Genomic DNA, 19,882 nt, shown 5'->3' with positions numbered 1-19,882 from the left:
ACCTCATTCGAGGAAAAATCCTCTGTGCAGTTCCCTGACTGACTTCCCCTCCTGGAAAGTCCTGGTCAAGTAGCTGGGTTAATTGTCATGACGATTAGTGTGATGTTGGAATAAGTACTAATGGTCAAATTACAGGAGTGGAAAAGTGGAAGAATAGGTTTGGGTCGGGGCCTGAAAGGGTTAATTAAGGTTTTTCATGGGTTAATAAAGACCCCCAACTCCTGTCTTCAGAGTCATATTGACGCCCGCCCCGGGGCGGCCCTGCCTCTGTTGAGGCGTTGCTGGTCAGAGCACAAAGGGCCTCTGTGTCCGCACATCGTTGCTAAAATCATCTCAAGGAAAGAAAGTTCGCAAGCCTCAGCCGAGACAAAAGCCCAAGAGTTGCAGTGCGCAGCTCAAAAAGCCGGAGTCAGCAACTTCTATTGATTAAAAACTAACCTTTAAAGTAACTCAGAGAGTGTGTGGTTAGCATTTAAATTTAAACATGTCATGAGTTGATTTGTGTTGCTGAATACCAACTCCGAAGGAGTAACATTCGCATCGCGTTTTTTTTTTCTAATTCCCCTAAGCAGCTAAAGTATTTCATGAAATGTCAAGAGGGCAGCAGGAAGAGGCGAGGGGCCGGGCTGGGCCTTGGAGTTTTCTTTCCCATGCAAATATGCACCCCCAAAGGAAAGTGTGCAGGGTGAAACACAATAATTAGTCCTTTGTCTAACTTTCCCAAGCGCCAGGGAAAGACAGATTAATTACATGTACAACAGTGTTGGTTTTTGGAGTGGGGGTCCCGCTTGCTCTGTAAGTCATAAATTAGGCAGAATAAATACTTCAGTGTATTTGCAGTGGGCCTGCTACGTCAGAACCACTGGAAGGCTGGTGGGAGGAGAGCGAGGGTTTCTTGCTAATGATAGTCACGTCTGGGTCTGTCTGGTTGCTCATAGCAACCAGACATGATGTAACACCAGGATGAACTTGAACTTGGGGGACTTGAAAAGGGAACAATAGACCAGAGCAATCAATAAAGCCTATTTCAGTGAAGGATTACAGAGCTGCTCTGGGTAACCTTGTCGGCAAGGCACACACTGAATAGTAAGATGTGTGAAGAAACTTTTTTTCTCTTGCTCTGCTTTTTAAGAGAAGTGCAGAGGCACTGCAGATTTTCGTGGTGCCCTGAGGTCTGGTCCAGACGCGGTGGCCTGGAGAACTGCTCCCCCTGCCGACTCCCCGAAGCCTCCGTCCTGGGCCTCTTCACAGGAAGTCCCAGACTTCCCACCTTCAGGAAGTCAGGTTGCACCCGCCTCAGAAAGGGCGCTGAGCATGCTGCTTCTCAGGCCAGAGCCCAGCTGCCAGCGTGGTGGCTGTGTGGCTCCGTGTCCGGAGTGCAGGCCCACATGGGGTGCTCTTCGCCAGCTCCCTCATCATTGTTCTGTCCCGTTAGACTCAGTTTGCTGCTGCCAGGACGATTTCCTTTTAGGACACAGAGGCTGTGTTGTGATGCCCAAGCACGAGGTCAGGGAAGGGCATCGCAAAGTCCTCCGGACGAGTCCTTTCTCAGCTCGGGTTAGGGTTTTTGATTCCTCTGGAAATCAGAGGTGGCTGGTGTGGCTGGGAAATCCTATCCCAACCTCATGGAGCTGTCTCCGAGCCACTGATCCCGGATCAAACAGCTCGTACTTCCTAACTGAATCTCAGGGATAAGGACAAGCCATCTACTCACAGAGTCAAGCAGGCTGCAGCCCTTTCTGACACAGCAACTTAAGAGTCCCAAGGCCCCGCTTTGGGAGAAGGGTCTGACATTCCCGTGACCAACGACAGCTGCAGTGGCTTATCACAGTGTTGCTAGCACAAAGTTTGCAGAAGCCATGCACTTCTTAATTTCACTTGGGAAACTAGTGCTCGTCAATCCTTGGACAAGTTGTTTACCTGGCTTTGTTTCTTTGCTAGCAAAAAAAGGCCAGCAGGTGAAGCGATGCACTGGTGGAGGGACAGGACGGTGGGTGCCCCTCAGGGCTCTGGGCATCCCTAAGGTGAAGGCTGGCCGCTTGCTGATGGTTATGTATTGCTTCCAGAAATAGTACTTTAGAGATACCAGGCTGAACAGAGCGCCGACTTGCATCCCAAGCCCAGCTCTCAAGAGTGACTGCCTGGGGTCGCCTGGGTGGGGGCCTCCACAGCCCTGCTCACCTTGGCCTGGGCCGGTCCTCACGGGTCACTGCTGCCCTTGAAGCAGTATGTTGATCACACCTTCAGCAGGGATCCCTCGTTTCACAGGATACTGTAGAACCCATGAGAGTGGCCACTGGCAGCCGCCCCTTCCATTCCCAGCACTCGCTCCTGGGGAATGAAAAGGACCAGTCCCCCCACTTGAGGGCTGGTGGCAAGCAAGGTGCTCAGGCTTCTTGCCCCACAGGGGCAGAACTGGGTGTGTGTTTCCAGCAGGCGGAGCTGCTGCATACTGCCAGCACACTCAGGACACGGGCAAAGCCCGGCCAGACCTTGGGTTTCGCTCTAGAGGAGCAACCCGTGGTCTCCACAGCTGCTGTTGCACTCCTTTACCTTGTCCAGTGAACCCCCGACGTCGACCCTGATTGCGTGGCTGGAAGGGCAGCTTCTGAAATACGCTGGGTTTTTTTTATAAGTTGGACTGTTTTTTTAGCAGTGCTAAGGATTGAACTCTGGACCTTGTCCACACACAGCTATGCTTCTAACCACACTTGCCCTTTTGTCTTCCAGTCTTGGTACCTGGGATAAAAGTCACAGCGTCCCACCACCCACCAGACAGACCACCTGACCCCTTCTCAACTCTGTAACATGGACGCAACCTCAGCCCCGCGTGGTTACAACTTCACTGTCAGCGGAAGGGGAGAAAACACCGATTCAGATCCACCTGTATATGGAAACAGCAAGCATTATGGTCAAACAGCAAAGGCCATAACCTTTTGGGATTTTTTTTTAAATACTTTAGGGACTGTTGTAATTTCTCATATGGTGCTGGAAATGGCTGGGCTTTGTAGCATGTGAAGTGTTCGCGGGGCGTGAGCTTAGGAGCTGTGGCTGGCAGAGCACGAGCCTTGCTCACTACTTCCTGTTGCAACACCCTTCCCTCTCAGAGCCCGCTGTTTCACAGTATTTCATGAATGACCCACGCGGTGTGGCCTCCCTGAGCAGGCGGGAGGCACACGGAGAACTAAATCTTTCGTAGTAGCTGAGATCTGCAATCTATACTTACGGGACAGTCAAAGGGCGATGTTTCTGTAACATATTGGAAAAAGAGAATGCAGTTATGTTCTTTTTCTATTTTTCTTTCAGTTTGGTTTGGTTCAGCCGTCAGCAGTTAAGCCCATACCATGGCCCGCAAGGACAGTGAACCCGCTCACGTTGCAGAACAATTCCGAAAATGGCAAACTACTACTACTATTCAGTTTTTAAAAAGTCTTGAAATGCTGCACTTACATTTAAAAAAAGAACAACATTTTTTTCAACAATTTCAACAATGACACAAAAATTCACACGGAAATGGGGAAGATGGTCTGTTTTGATAGAAACTGACAGGAAACGATCAAAACAATCGAATTTTGAATTGAGTGAAGTGCAATTTCATTGGATAGCTAAATATCTTTGTAAGATAGAGATTGTTGAAAATTCTATTTTTGTTTTTCAAGTCCTTCCACCCCAGGACTCTAAATTATTGGGGTAAAAAACAGCCTTGCAAGAAAAAGGGGAGCTATTTTTGCTTTTTATGTTTTTTATTGTTAAACTTGTATCCCTTTAAAAACTGAAGGAAAATTTAAAAAAAAAACAAAAAACAAATCTAATGGTGCTTTTACCACAATATGTTAACTACATTAAATGCTAATTAATTATTTTCTGTTATCAAAGCACATAACTAAAATGAAATCATGGTATCTGTTAATTTTATAAGCTAGACGTCACTATCATGCATTATACCAATTCTGAAAAATTTTTACATGTATCTGGCAACATAGGATTTATCAGTTATCAGACACCTCATTCTACCAGAGATTGTCCAGAATTTTAAAGGCCTTTGCGTCCCTGAACTGGGCTATGGGAAAATGATGATGTTGATGATGATGATGATGATGATGATGAAACCAATACTGACACAAATGGTGGTGCCCACTCAGATCAAGGGTACTCATTAGGAAATAACAAAAAAAAAGTTTGCACCCCCAAATGTCCTGTATCTTACGTAAAACAAAAAAACAAAAAACAACAAAAAAAAAAAAGAACAGAAACAAAAAAATGCAAGTAATTTTTCTACCAGACAGCGAAGCTTCCCTTTGCTTCTCGTGCAGCCTGGAGGTTTCCTGTGCTATACATATATACGCATCCTGGCGGCGGCCGCGCCGGCCGAGGGAGTCTGCATGTTCTAGTGTTAGTGACTAATTTTCATATAGTTAACGTAGGCTAAAGTAGAGTGCGTTAAGACACACTATTGTAACCCTCCTCTAGGCACTTGCCTTTAAACTATGTTTTCCAGCCCTTCAGAAGGGTCCTACTACTGTCCTATACAATCAAGTAACTGAAATTCTTGGGAAGTCACTTTGCTCCTCATCTTTCCCCCAAAAAACAATGTTGTTTTGTTTTGTTTTGTTTTTCCTTAATTTGCACGAAAACAAAAATTCCATATCAATGTGCCTTGCCCTGGATAGCAATTATTTGTGGAATTGTTGCACATGCTCCTCTATTGAAGGGGTTTCCCTCGTCAAGCATTTGGAGACACTTTTTGTAAATGTGACTGTTGTGTCGGCCCCCGTCGGTTTCACCATCTAGAACTGAGTAGACAGTTAGTTGTCCGCAGGTAGGAGTAGTCTTTATTGTCTGGTGTGGTCAGTGGCCGTGCTATTCTGAGATCTGTAGCGGCTTAGAATATCAGTGTTTTGGATGTTGCTGCGTTTTACAATTTATTTGGAGTCTTCCTTTATTTCCCCCCCCCCAGATGTATGAAAATATGCAATACCTGCTTATATCATGTAGAGAAGCTTAGCAATGATTAATTTTTCTTTTTTTTTTTAATTTGACCAAAGTCAGTGCTGCACTTGACGCAGTGTGTTTAGGTGTTCGTCTTTGTGCTTTTCTGTGATTTTTGAATGCACGTGCGCAGGAAGGGCTCCTCTTAGAGAGCAGTCAGACTGTGAAGCACTAAGCTGACCCTGCTTCAAGCAATTTTGTTTTTACAACTGTTCTTTTCACAAGCAAGCCTTAAAAAAGACAACTCCTTTTTCTTCAGCTCCCACGCCCCATTTTTCTTAGCAGACTGCAGTCAATCCACATTCAATAAAAAGTATATAATGCCCATTTTTATATGCACGTTTTTAAACTTCCAAGTTCTGAAAATTGTTTACTGGTATCTCTATTTAAGGAAAAATAATAAAATAAAACATTTTGGATTTTCCTACGTGTCTGGTAAGTGGTTGAATAGTCGTTTGGCGCTGTTGTACGGCGTGATTGTCAGCGTACGTGTCACTTCCTGTAGCCAGCAGACTTTGCCTTCCCCATAGCACCTAGCTGGGCATTACTTTATGATGACATATGTGCACTAAAAAGAAAAAAAAAGAAAAAAAGGAAAGAAAAAAAAGAAAAAATAGCAGCTTTCAGTGCTTCACAGTGAAGGGAAAAAAGCCTAGACAAACATTTTGTCAGAACCTTGCGATAGGCCAAGGTCTTACCAGGAAATTGGTTGTATATACAATAAAATTGCACCCTTTTTTAAACAAAACAAACTAAGCAATAGCTTGGGCAGTTTTAGTTGTTTTTAGTGAGCATGTTGTAGTCATGACTGCAAAGAGAGGATAAACTGCCCACTGAGAAGATATGTAATTTGTATTGTTGTATAGTTTTATTGATTACACTGATTTATTCTACCCTATTTTATAATGCAGGACTTTTGTAATGTTGTTTAAATGAGGAAACATTTCTGTCAAATTAGCCTAGTGAAATTTCTGATTGTTCATTATAAAGGCAGCATTCATAGAATTGCTTTTCTTTTTTTTTTTTTTTTCTCCCCTGTGGGAACTGGACTTAAGTTTAAAACTTTCCTGTTTCCTTTTTTTTTTTTTTTTGTAAGTATTTAAATACAGTTATTTTTTTCTCTCAATGGTATAGCATATGCCTATGCTTGAGAAGTGTAGGTCTACTGAGAAACCATTGTAAATGGACGTTACAGGTATGCTGTATTTTTGAAGGTATTTTGTTGTATTAAGTTTGATGAAGCTAAAATTAGGGAACTCTGAACAGATTTGCAGGAAAATATGTTTTAAAGGCTTTAAAACAAGAGAGCGGCAGTCGAGGGTGATGATGGACAGGGGTTAAGTATTAAACACACTAAGTTACCTTTTTGTTCGCCTTGTATCATCCAGAAAGCAGCAGGAAACTAGTTCGGTAGTGATCAGTGGGAAAAAAGCAACACCAGTCCCTGGGCGTTTGGCTTTCTAGGCTAAGAGCCAAGCAGAGACACTGGAGGAAGACTTTGCTCCCGGGTGTAGACAGACAGGCCAGTGCGGTCCGCATGTGGAGGCCCAGCCCCTGCTGCTGGGACCCTGGGGCCCTGGGACCCTCTCTCTCCCATCAGACGGCATTAAGGTTGGCAGAGGGTCCCTTGCAGGGCTCTCCGAGTTTTTCCTTTGGCAACTGAAGTCATGAGGCACAAACACTAGCTCTTCCCCTCTCGGCCCTGTGCAGGCTGAGAACGGCCCTCCCACGCTCCCTCCTGCCCCACGCCGCCCGCCCTGGGCCTCCTTGCCCCCGAGGTTTCCATTTCTTTGCCTCTTGGTGCAACACCTATTTATGTCTTCTCTGCCCACTGCGGCTCCATCCAGCAGGCTCCACGCAGCCCACGAGCACGAGGCCACGCGTGTCCCAAAGCCTGCGCTCCCTTTCTCCCTCCTCCGTGGAACGCGAAGGACCCAAATGTGCAGCACAGAGCTCGGCCAGCCCACAGGAGGTGCCCCCCCACCCTCGCGCCCCTCAAACCCTGGCCCCTTGTGCTTGGCTCCAGTGGTGACCGGGCCAGAAAGTGTTCATGAAACCTGCGTGAAACACGTCCCCGGGGCTGCCTGCGGGGGCTCAAAGGCTGCCGTTCGGTGTACTCCGCGCTTGTTCCCGAGGCTCCCTCCCGGACCCCAGGGGTGGCGCCCTCTCCGCTCCCGCGTGTTTGTCTCCGTCTCCTTCTGGTTGTTGTCTTTTGTTCCTTTCTTCCTGGTTGTTGGTGCAGGCCTCCATAGAACAGTCAGACACAGCGGACAGGGGTGTGGGCCCAGCTTTGGGGCGCCTCCCACCACCTCCAGGCCTGGCCTCACTGGGGCAGCCACCCAGGTCCCGAGGCCGCCTGTCATGAAACACGTATAAATCTCGGTCTGACCACACACCCGCCCTGCCCTCCCCAGTCCGAGGCTACGCGCCCGTCTCATTAGCGTCGTGGATGTTTCCCTTCTCTTTTTCCCAATAAGAAATGCAGTGGGATGAAAATTGCTTTGATATATAGCAGGTACCATTGAAGCTATTCCATAGCACTTAACTGTAGTGAATACTGTGTCACCAATTCTGAATCAATCTAATGTTTAATGCAAACCCATTACATGGTGCTATTACAGGCTGACAAAATGATTTACACAAATGTGACAACTTGGGCTCAATTCACTTTGCTTTCCAACAGTGTAAATGCATAGCAGTGTTTATCTGCATGAGAACTATGCACTAATCTATCTGAAGAAAACTATATCGACTTTGGTATCTACTTTCCGTTTACTTCAATCCTTGCCTTTTTGGTCATTGTTATAATGCCAGCTTTAGGACAGAAAGAATTATAAGAAAACCAGCATAATACCTGATATATTAAAATGTAGTGCCTGTGAAATCTGTATTATATTGCTCTTCTGAAGTAAGATTTTTCTACACCGGTAGCCTTCGCTGTCTGTCGGTCAGGACCTCTGGTATAGGTGATGTAAAATAACCGTACAATATTAATGCATGCTCTCCATATGCTTAGTGAACTGTATGAATATTACTCAGAATTATGTTAGTCTTCTTTTCTGACTTGGTTCTTGTCAGCTAGGTTTAAAGGTATTTCACTGAGAATGAGAATTCTGTCTCTTGATTTCTGGTGTTTTCAGTATTTTGGAGGTATACATTTACTTAAATTCAGTATTACTTGTGTTTTGTTTTTGGTTTTTTGTTTTGTTTTGTTTTCTTTTTCCTAGGGGGCAAGCATGGGTGTTTGATTCCAGAAATCAGTACCTGATGAGATTTTTGTCTCAAAACTACATTGGACTTCCACAAACTCTGCCACAAAGCCACTCTGAGGACATTCCCAGGCGCGGGAGCCATGCTGCGCCCAAGAGCCTCCCACAGGACAGCGCCAGCCAGGTACCATGCTTGACCCTCACACCAGACGCCTCGTGTTAAGGAAAAGGAAAGAGAGCTCTAAGGAGTCACGTGGCTCTTCATTTTCATGCACAATTGCAATATTTCCTTCAAAAGTAAAACTGTACAAACTCTGGGCCCGGTTCATAAGCAAAAGTTTGTTGTTAACACGGAATTTTTTAGATACACTTTTTTTCGGCTAAATTTGAAACTACTTCGTTGCCACATTAAATCGATTTCTTCTTCTTTTTTAACCCTAAGCCAGCACCCATTGGCCTTTGATCCCCCAAAGGGTTGTGTTAATCAGGTTAGGGGGCCCCAGGCTGGGCGGGGGACAGGGCAACAGCCCACAGGGCAGGGCCTTCTCTGAGGGCCTGGACCCCCAAGTTCACTCACACCCTCAGTGCCGCGTGCTCAGAACACAAACGTCCCAAAGAGTGTGGCCACAGAGCCCTCATGCAGGTGCTCCATCCGAGCAGGGCGCTGTCCCGGGGACCCGGGGGCCAGCACTGTGGGCTCTCAGGCCCTGCAGGGTGAGTGCATCTGTGAGTCAGGGCCTCATTCCTGCTGTTTTCTGCTCAGTTTCTTAAAATAAGAAGTGTGACGCCCCCCACCCCCGACAGTTATCCTGATTTTTAAGTTGTATTTTTCTCGGCAATAATAGTAAATCGGTTTTCTCATCATCTCAGCAGAAGGCTGCAGGGCCACTGGCCGCAGGGTGGAGTTGTGACAGCCACCCTGCCTCACCCTGGGCTTGCGTCTCTGCCCCGCGAATGTGTTTGCTCACCTTGCATGCATGAGACACCAGCAAACTTGACTAGGAACTCGGTGGGTCCCCGAGGTCCTTAGGGCCCTGGGGCACCTCCCACCGTAGCCTCAACTTCTGCCCAGAACAGATCACGCGCACAGACGCTGTCCTTGCAGTGCCTCGATTTCCATTTCCACTGCGGGAAGCAGGTTGAGCACTTCCAGTGGTGGCAAAAGAACTCCTTTGTGACGCTGAGCAACCCCGTGTTAATAACTTGGTCTGAAAGTGGTTGTTATGAGCCGGGCCCCCTGTGCCTCTAGTGTACCGTACTGACTTTCATAGTTACCCTTTTAGTTTACCGTGTTCTGTGAAAATTTGTAATTGGTTGAGAATCACTGTGGGCATCCATTCTTATTCAACTAAATCTCCACAGATTTTTTGAGCTGGTGTGGATAAGTTTAACTCTTGTATTCAACCATTAGTGCTACCACCTTCTCACATTACAGTACAATTACTGGAAGCAAGTACTGCATTTCCTATGCAACAAAAAGGAAAAATAAAAAAATTGCTAATGCTATGGGAGCAGCGTCGTCATTTGCTGTGCATGGTGCTGGGTGGCTGAGTGATGGAGCTGTCCACACCTGAGCGACCCATGGTGGGGTCAGGCCCGTGGTGAACTTCCCGTGTTCCGGTGGCCAGTGTTGTCACTTACTGGGATGAGTGCAGGGCATCATGCCCACAGCACTCACCTTGTGTGTCAGCCAGCTTCCAGCGCTGGGACACACCCCTGATGGGAATCATCTTCAGGGAGGAGAGGTTTATTTTGCCTCACGGTTCCAGAGGGTTCAGTCCACAGTCAGCTGGCTCCACAGCACCATGGCTGAAGGGGTTGGTGGAGGAGAGCTGCTCACACCATGGTGGCCAGGAAGCAGAGAAGGGGAAGGGGCCAGGACAAGATGTGCCCTCCAGGTGACACCCTGTGATCTGTCCTCCAGCCTTCACCTTCTACAGTGCACTCAGCTGTGAATTCCTCAGTGGGTTCATCTGTCCACACACCAGCGCCTCTGGCCATGGCCCAGTGCCCATCCAGAAGCCCGGCCTCTGGACACAGGACCCTGGGGACACTTCAGATCAAGCTGTTACCCTGAATGCTTTATGTGTGTCAGTGGGGCCCCACCAGGATCAAGAAGAACAGGGTACCCCATGTTTTCCCACAGGATCTCCAGTGTCACCTTGATGCTAGGATTGTAGGTTTCTGCCACCACCTGAAGCTGGGGGAGCAGAAGGGAATGTTGGGTCCTCGCCCCTGGAGAGGGACACAGAGGATGCTCAGGTCTGTGCAGGGTGGGAGGGGCACCAGCTAGGTGTGGACACCACATGACTGGTACCAGACCCCCAAGCAAAGAGGGGTGACTGGTACTAGAACCCAGGGTAGAGTCAAGGGTGCTGGGGTCTGTGAGGAGGCAGGCAAGCTGGGAGTACTGCTGTCTCCTGCTGTGACTCAGATCTGTGACACCCCAGCTGTGAAGCTGGGCAGACCTGAGACTGGTGAGCCCACATCCCACGGGCTTCCCGAGGCTCTCCTGGGAGCTGTTTAGCGAGGGACACTGGAAAGTTCTGAACCCAGACAAATGCCAACCCAGACCCATGAGGCAGAGCAGAGGGTGGCTTGCTAGCGGAGCAGAGCCAGGCCCAAGTGGACTTGAGTCTCATGGCCACCCTGAGAGACAGAGAAACTGAGGCAGAGTATGGTGCAAACGCAGGGAGCCTAGCTCCACGCCACATGGTGCGAACCGTGCACCACCCATGCACGAGTGCTGCCTGAGCTCCTGCTGCACCCTGGCTCCTCCTAGGGTCAGCAGGCGACTCGGGCCGAAGAGCTTGGCTGGGATAGGCGCAGAGCAAGGGGAGCCATGAGCAGCAGAGACGGGGCCCGCAGGAGGCTGAGACAGGAGGTGCCAGTGGAAGGCGGGGCGGGAAGGAGGCCTGCGTGGAGAGGAGTCAGGGCTGGGAAGCCTGCTGGGCGGGAGCATCACGGGCCACGCGGAGGGTGCAGAGCTCAGAAGCAGATGTGTCCTTGGGTTAGGCCAGCCTGGCCGCTGCAGACCAGCCCGGAGCCCCAGGTGGGGATGAGAGGCTCCTCCTCACCCTCCTGCCCCCTGGAGCCCTGCCCTAGATGCCCTTCCCGTGCCACCCCAGGCCACTGCTAGACAGGGACAAGGCCGTGCTGCCCTGGGAGGTGACCACCTCACCCACATCCCCTCAGCCAGCAAGGGCCACAAGACCAGGGGCTCCTGGGCCCAGGAGGGTAGGCTGAGGGGAAAAAAATCCCCCGGAGGCTCCTGTGGCCCTCGGAGTGGGGACGGTGTGGGGCTGAGGGCCGGGAGGGCCGAGAGGCCACAGGCACAGTGGGGCGAGTGTGGGCATCAGCAGCGCTGCGTGCTGCCTGCTGCCCTGCCAAGCGCGCGCCCGTTCCACCCATTCAGCCTAACACCTCCTGTCTCCCTGCTCAGGCGCCGGCGTCTGAGCGCACTGCCCACGGCGCAGGGGAGAGCAGTCTCGCACAGCCGCGCCTCAGGTTCCAGGGACAAACCAGCCACGGCCTTACAGGGCCTTCAGTGTGTAGGTTGGCAGTGGGAATCAAGTCAACCTGAGCCCTGTCCTGACTCCGGCAGTGGGCTGGTGGGTTGGGGCTTCGGGAAGGTGGTGTGACCAAACCCCAGGCCCAGGCCCCAGACTGCCTGGGGTGAGCCTCAGCTCTCCATTTGTGAGCTCAGTGGTGTCGGCGTGTGCAACAGTTTACCCACGGGCGGTTATAACAGCACCCAGCCACCATGCAGGGCCGTCACACTGGGTGCCTGTGGATACTGGATGAGTTGGAACGTGTCGGTGGTTGGACTGGCCTGGCATATTGCAAGTGCGTGAATGCAGTAGCCAAGAGAGAAATGATGCACACCTCAAGTTGTACGGCTACAAATGGGCCTGCACTCTCGATGAGCGAGTGCCGAGCAGCCTTCCCTCCCCTGGATTCAGGATCAGAAGAAATTCTGTGTGAGGCCTCTGCTCCCGCCCTTGGGGCTGCCTGTGCTCGTGTCCCTCCCTGTGGAAGAAGCAGCAGTCGTAAAGGAAGCTGAGGGAATACGAACTGAGTGCTGTGACCAGAGCCACTACCCACGCAGGACGGACTCTCCCCACGGTCAGCCCACAGGTGCCACGCCGCCCACTGCCACTGCTTCGAGGACTCTGCAGGAGCCCAGCTCCCTCTTGCCTGCCCAGGAGAAGGCGGACAGTCAGAACCATGCCAGATGGACCCAGGCCGTCCCTAGGGATGAGGACAGCAGCTTGAGAGCACAGGGCCGTGCTGTCTGGATGAGCGTGGACCTTAGCACTGTGGCCTGTGTGTCATCCCCAGGTAACCCCCCGGGGGCGGGGAAAGGCCACAGCCAGGCAGCCCCAGGGATAGAACCGCAGCGACCTGAGGAAGAGGATGTGTGTGCCGCATGCAGCCCCTCGGGCTGGGATGCCCAGGGCTGCGGGTGCCCCTGGCCTCGAGCACTGCGGGTGGGACTGAGAAGAGAGAGGCAGGCCTCCCCGAGGCCCTGCTGCAGGAAGCAGCGGGAGCACGGGCACTGGTAATTCCAATCCCGCAAAGGCGCACGGCCCGAACGTCCCCGAGTGGCTGGTTGGGCTGCTGCTCAGTGATGGTGTGGTGTTTAGAATCATGAGTTAAAATCAGAGTCCCTTTTCTGGCAGTGCTGGGGAGCAAACTCAGGGCCTTACGAAAGCCGGGCAGTGGCTGCACCACCCAGCAACAGCCCAGCCCACAGGCTTCACTCCTCACACCCAGGTGCCAGCGCTGCAGAGCTCCCCAGCTTCAGTGGCCGCGAGCCCTGAGCTGGGACAGACACAACCCCTTCCTGGGAGAGGGGAGAACACCTAACTCCTTCCACAGCTGCGAGGGCAGACCAGAGTGCCTGTAAGCTGTCATGTAAAAATATTAAAGAGGATAGCTACCAAAACCAAGCCCTGTGGGCTGGGTTCTCCTCGTGCATCACTCAGAGGTTGTTTCACTGAAAACAATGGCAACTCTCCCCACATCACCAGAGACGGTGCCCAGTGACTGAGGTAGCAGCTCCGTCCACACGAGCAGGGTCCAGGGGCATGGAGGCGGAAGGTGGTGACGCACGCACTGCCCATCCCTCCCTGCCTGTGACTGACAGGACCCCCGAGCAGAGTTCCCAGTGATAGGACAGTGGCTGAGGCAGGTGGAGCTCAGCCAGTGAAGCCCTCACCTTGTGCTTGAACTCTGAGGAGTGCTCAGAACTCATGATCAAGGTATAAAATTCACTGTAAAAATACTCATGATGAATCAACTGTGAAGAATTGTAAATAGCCAGATCTAGCATCCCAGGTTTTTACCTTTTCCTCGGGCTCCCGTATGGCTCAGTGTGACCCTGAAAGGAGAAAAGAAAGCTGTCTTTCTGCACAGGGCAGATTGTTGTCTCTGAAGAAAATCCAAAGAATCTACAAAAAGTTCCTAGAACTAATAAATGAGAACAGCAAGTGCATTAGGTTGCTGGGGTCCTGTCACAAAGACCCCATTTTCATGGCCTCATCCTCCCTAAGCCCTTCTGAGGGCTGCACGGTGGCTTTAGGACTTCACCACATGCATTTGGAGCAGTGATGGCGAACCTTTTAGAGACTGAGTGCCCAAAACACAACCCAAACCCACCTATTTATCACAAAGTGCCAACACGCAGCTAAACCCAAAAACTGAAGTTTAAGTTTATAAAGAACAACTCATACATTAACATCTTTTGTCCTAAAAGAAAAACATAATAGCATGTGTGCTGTAGGTTCATCACCTTTGATTTAGAGGGTAGAGAAAACAGCCAGTGTTCAATCAGTGATAGCACATGCTTAACGCACAAACATCAGTTACGTTTCTGTGTGATAGTGGTGAGCACCTGGAGCTGAATATGGAAAGTACTTGATAGTGGTGAACACCTGGAGCTGAATATGGAAAGTACTTGATAGTGGTGAACACCTGGAGCTGAATATGGAAAGTACTATCTGTGGTAGCATGCCACAGAGACTTAGTATAGTCTTAACTTTCCCATCTTGAAACAAACTGCCTGACACCAGCAGTTAAGGAGCAGAGGTTTATTTGGCTCAGGTTCCACCAGGTTCAGTCCATGCTCAGCTGGCTCCAAGGCAGAGACGCAGGGTGGAGAGGCCTGGCGGAGGACAGCCGCTCATTCCAGGCAGGAAGCAGAGAGAGTGGGGAGGAGGCAGGGACTTGAATACCCCTTCCAGTGACCACCCCCAGCCAGGCCCCACCCCCTAGCAGCATATAAACTCATCAACAATGAACCCACTAATGAGAATAGCACCCCCATGATCTCATCAACTTCCAAACACAGGAGACTTGGGGGGGGCATTTTAGATCTAAACCATAACATTCCACACCAGACCCCCATGTCCATCTCATTATACAGAATGTATTTAGTCCATTTCTAAGAGTCACCAAAGTCTTAACAGTTCTAGTATCACTGAAAAATCCAAGTCCAAAGTTTCTGAGATTCAAGGCAAACTCTTAGCTGCAAGCCTCTGAAAATCAAAAAGGAGGTTAAGTACTTCTAACCCATAATCACATAGTGTAGACATTGCCACTCCAAAAGGAAGGAATAAGAGGGTAGAATCCAGTTGAACCAAGGGAAGGCTAAAACCCGGCAGCACAAACATTAAGTCCTGTAGCTCCATGTCCAGTTTCTAGGGCAAGTAGTAGTGAGAAGTGAGCTCCAAAGGAGGTGGGAAGCCCTTCCCCTGTGGCCCTGGTGCAGGCCACATAGGCTTTTCCTTAGGATGGCTCTCCTCACTGCCTGCAGCTTTCTTCAGCAGGTGTTCCATTTCCCTGGCATCTCCAACTTCCTGGGGTCTCCACTGCACTTTTGGCTTCACACTCACAGCTTCACACACTGCCCTCTCAGGGGCATACTGTCTGATCTCAGAAGCCTTCCTCTGAAATCTGGGTGGATGCCTCTATGACCGCACAACTTTTTCATTCTACATGGTTGTAAAACCATGTGGATGACATCAAGGTCTGCTGCCAGGTCAAGCAGTAGCAAAGACCCCTTGAATCATCACTGCAGAGGCCTCAGAGTGCCTGAATAACTGAGCACAGTGAATTGAATCCCAAGGAATCAATTTCCTGGGCAGCCCTTCTCCAGAAGGCATTTCAGGGACTCTCTTCTCAAATGAGTGGTTTATAGTTTTATGCTCTTGTACCTGCAAATGGTGGGGTTTTGCTAATTCATAATATGCTATCTTATTGTCCTGATGCAAAGTAATTAACTTCTTTTTAAAGCTAATCTTTTCAGAAACCATGCCCTCCTTTGCCCTAAACTTGTTGCAGGCACTTCCTTTCTGATGAAACTGCAACCTTTGCACATCTGCTTCTTATTCCAGATTGCCACTGTAGATCTGGCTAAAAGCAGCCAGCGGTGTCCGTGCTGCAATCTGAATGCTGGGCTGCTTTGAAATTTTCTCTGTCGGATTAATTAGTCCACTCCCTTTAATGGTCTCATGCAAAGTCTCAGGACATGAACAAAATGCAGACAAATTTTCTGCCAGAGTGTAACACATACGGCCCCTCGTCCAATTGCTAATGGAGTCCTTGTTCTCACCTAAAACCTCCTGAGCCTGGCCTTTACTGCCTGCACTTCTGTGAGCGGTTTGGTCTTCTGAGCTCTAATGAGAATCTCCTATGAGGCTCTGCTTAAAGCATTGTAAAGCTTCTCCAAACTTTTCCAAACTCCTCCTGCAAACAGTTTCCAAAGTCGACTGAACCCCATGGTCAAGAACAGTCACAGCAAAGACCTTACTCTCAATACGAATATCTATGTCAATTACATGATCATTGCTGAAACAAAATACCCAAAACTCCTGCTGTGAAGGAGGAGAGGTTGATTTCACTGTTTCCAGTGGGTTCAGTTCATGCGTGGCCGGCTCCAAGGTGGAAACTCCAGTAGAAGGACTTGGGGTAGAAAAGCTGCTCATCCTATGGAACCAGGAAGCAGAAACCAAGGAAGGAGCCAGGGACAGGAACTCACCCTTCCAGGTCTCACCCAGTGAGCACCGCCAGCCAGGTCCACCTCCTCGCAGCAGTCAGCCCTGAACTCATCCATGGGTGGATACACTGATGAGTAATGACCTAAGCGCCTTCACACTTCATGAGACTTTCAGGGGACTGCTTAAATCTAAACCATAAATCTAAACCATAACATTAAATCTAATGAGATATATTCTGTATCTGTACACTGAGCACTACAAAACATTGATCAGAGAAATTAAAGTCTAATTAAGAAATTAAAGTGGAGAAATACACCATATTCTTGAATTGGCAGACTCAGTATTGTTGAAGGGTCTGTTTAAACAAGTTGATCTACAGAGCCGGTGCCCTTTCGGTAAAATTCCCGGCGTCTGAGGCCCGGGGGGTGCAGATGGACAGAGTGGGATTGGGCCTCTGGAAGGAACACAGGAGCCCAGGGCTATACGGCCCCTGTGCTGTCCTGTGCTGTGACTGCCCTACTTCTGCGGGGGTCTCTACCAGGCTCCGTCCTCTCCTCTCAGCCCACACAAGGGGCGGCTCTGCGTCCTTCTGCAGGCCACAGCTGCTGGATGCAGGGTGAGTGTAGCTAGCTGCTGGCTGGGCATCCTGGGGAGCAGAGGAGCCTGGCACAGGTGCCAGGGGATGGGCAGGAGCCCCAGTGAATCGGGGCTCAGGGCAGGTGCTGTGGCACGCTGTGCTCAGGGCAGGTGCAACACAAAGCCAGGAGCCCGAGGGGCAGATGTGGAGGTCGGTGCCCATGGCCAAGGTGCCCTCTTCCTTCCGGGCTCAGGTTGGATGGCGGCATGGCGAGCAGCGTCCTGTTCTGCACCCCACCCTGCTGTGCCTGGCCACGGGCTCAGCCGGGGCAGCCACAGCCGAGGGGGGTCCGCACTGCCTCCTCCTCCTGCAGGGCAGGGCTCCCTGTGGCCTGTGGCCTGTGCCCATGAATCTGCTTCTGGGCACCGAGCTGCCCTCCTGGGTGTGTGCCAGTCACAAAGGCCCTCCTTTCCAGAGGGTCAGAACCCAGCTGAGGGGAGAAAAGCCTCACCCCTTGGTGCCGGGCATTGCAGGAGGGCACACCGGCTCCTGCCCCTCGAGTGCTGTGTTCTGAGGGCCCTGAGGACACACCCAGGACGTCTGGGTGGAGACAGGAAGGGCAGGGAGAACGCTTTTGCAAGAAACATGCATTTTTTAATGCTGTGTTTATTCATATTCTGTTAGTGTGATAAAACACCGTGGAGGCGAACGTCCTATCCCGCGTGGCCCTCAGCGTGGCCGTCAGCGCGGCCCTCAGTGTGGCCTTCAGTGGGGACCTACAGTACCTGGTGTTGTGGACGGAGAAGCAGCAGCTCACCCTTTGGAGAACCAACTTAGGGTCCCTCAGGAGCAGCCCGTCTCTCGCAAAGACCCCCCAGGCCCCGCTTTGGAACACCCACACGGGGACCCTTGGGGCACAGCAGTCACAGAAGGAGCCCGCAGAGGAGGAGGGGCAGAGGACGGAGAAAGAGCTGTGGGCAGGAAGCCCACGAGGTCTGCAGGGGCAGCAGTGGGGGCTGAGGGTGCTGAGTCCCCAGAGGACAGGTGGCAGAGCGGGTCGGAGGGGGCCGTGGGGCCACGCTGGCCCTGTGGGTCCACAGCCCTAAGAAAATGCAGGGATTTGACCTGGACGTGGCACTCAGTGAATTTATCCCGGGGAAATACTGAGGGGTGCACGGGAACCGGCACACTGGAGTAATCAGGTGCACTAGAGCAACTTGGGGCACAGCAGAATTTATCCCAGGGGATGTGGACAAGCAAGTGCTGTGGCGTTTCCAGTCACATCAGCGCCCCGTGGATCGTCTCAAACTCCCCTGCACGTGTGGGCGGGGCCTGCCGTCCCTGAGGCACGAGCCCGGGAGCCTCCCAGGAGGACGTGAGAGGCGGGTGGTTGCAGAAAGAATAACTGCTTTATGGGAGCGTGGCGGGCAAGGGAGAGGCCGAGCCGCCACACCGCGATGCTGCTGCGGGGCCTGCAGGCCAGGCCGGGGGGCGCCGCCGCTTCCTGTTCAGCCCAGCTGCTAGTTTCTGCCACAGTGAAAGTATTATTTAAGCAAGAGGTGGGGAAAGCAGCGAGGAGACTTTTCAATGCACAGCCAGGGCTATTTTCCTGCCTCCTGAGACTGGACAAATAGTGCTGGCCGGCAGGAGAGGACGCAGAGATAGGAGGCTGCTCCCTGCGTGTGGGAGCAGAGGTGCCCGGCGCCTTGCCTGGGGCCCCGGTGCCCCTCACGATGGGGAAACCGCTCTCTTACCACCTCTCCATTAGCTCGAAGGTCGTGCTTTCTCAAAACAACATATTGCCACTGGCTGTGCATCCCTCCTGCACCCCAATTGGCAGAATCTGGACTTTTCTAGACTCTTTTTTTGAGGACTTTGGCTATGCTGCCACGGCTGGACCCAGCAAAGCTCTCCAACCTTAGCTTCTGAAGTAGTGGGTTGCTAGGTGTGCACCACTGCACCCTGCGTGGACCGCCCTTTCTGTAAGGGTTTTTGCTTTTTGCTTTGCAGTACTGGAGGCTGAAATAGGACTCTGCTGCCCTGGGTAAGTGCTCCGCTGCTGAGACACATCCCCAGCCCTGTTTTGGCTTTTAATGAACTCGCCCAGGCTGGCCTCCAACTTGTGATCCTGCTGCCTCGGCCTTCTGAGTTTCTGGGGTTGCTGGCATGTGCCCTCCTTGCCCTCTCGCCTGGCCACCAGCTTCTTTAAAGCTTTTGAGGAATAAGAACTCCAGCCCTGCCCTCCACCAGGCGGGGCTCAGCGTGGGATCTGCAGCCTCGAGATAAAGGCGTCTGCTCCCACAGCCTTTGAAGCCAGAGGCTTCGGCAACTGGTGATGCAGCGTCTGCAAGCCACTGTCGTTGCCACGCTATCCTGAGGGTGTCACTTAGGTGTCGTGAAGCAGCCTTCTAGATTCGTGCTTTGGGCTGGCCCCCATTTGCTCTGGTTCCTGCAGCTGTGTGCTCCTGCCCCGGGGGCAGAGGATGGACGCCTGCGCCGGAACGGGGATGCGCCGGGGCCTTTGCTCCGCAGACACAGCCGGGCCTGCGGTGTTCGTGGGCTCAGCACTTCGGCACGTGGTATTAATTGCCTCTGTGTGTTTGATAGGTCGTTAATGCACAGTATTAATGAAAACAGCCCCGCTTCATTTTAGAATTAACTGCTTGCGCATTGAGCAACAGGAGCTGATAAACGACGGCAATAAATCTGTGATGGAGATTTATGTCCTTGTAACTCAAAAGCCGGCACAGGCTCACTCAGATGGGCTGGGGAGCCGAGACAGGAGCTTGAGCCCCAGCAGCCCTGCTCCCACAGAGTGGCCGTGCACTGGCGGCCCCTCTCCCTCCCGGCACGGCCATGCTGGGAGGAGCAGGTCCCAGCGCCCTGGGGCTGGAGATGTCCTTGGCCTGCTGCTGGAAGGTGACAGCAGCCCCTCTGCACCAGCAAGGGGACTCCTGGCATTGCCTCACGCCTCCCTGGTGCTGCCCTGGGCAGCAGAAAGAGGATTTCTGCAGGTTGTCAGCTCTGGGCGTGGGGCCTACAGGCAGAATCTCCTCAAGTCTCCGCAGCAGTCCTGAGAAGCAGCTCCTTCTAACTTATCCTTACCT

General features: G+C 51.4%; 1 protein-coding gene across 1 annotated transcript in view; it reads left to right on the top strand.

The window, feature by feature from the left end:
• Window positions 1-9,704, top strand: part of Nfia (nuclear factor I/A) — a gene marked incomplete at its 5' end in the record, with an annotated part of 308,332 nt that extends 298,628 nt beyond the window's left edge. Inside the window, 1 exon segment of the mRNA XM_013514428.1 lies at window positions 2,731-9,704. Within this exon segment, the coding sequence (XP_013369882.1) occupies window positions 2,731-2,748 (18 nt within the window).
• Between the last annotated feature and the right edge of the window lie 10,178 nt (window positions 9,705-19,882).

Source organism: Chinchilla lanigera, unplaced genomic scaffold, assembly GCF_000276665.1.
Source record: "Chinchilla lanigera isolate Chin_1 unplaced genomic scaffold, ChiLan1.0 scaffold00022, whole genome shotgun sequence".
Lineage (NCBI taxonomy): Eukaryota > Metazoa > Chordata > Mammalia > Rodentia > Chinchillidae > Chinchilla > Chinchilla lanigera.
Note: the sequence above shows the minus strand (reverse complement) of the source record. Positions and strands in the feature narration are given on the sequence as shown.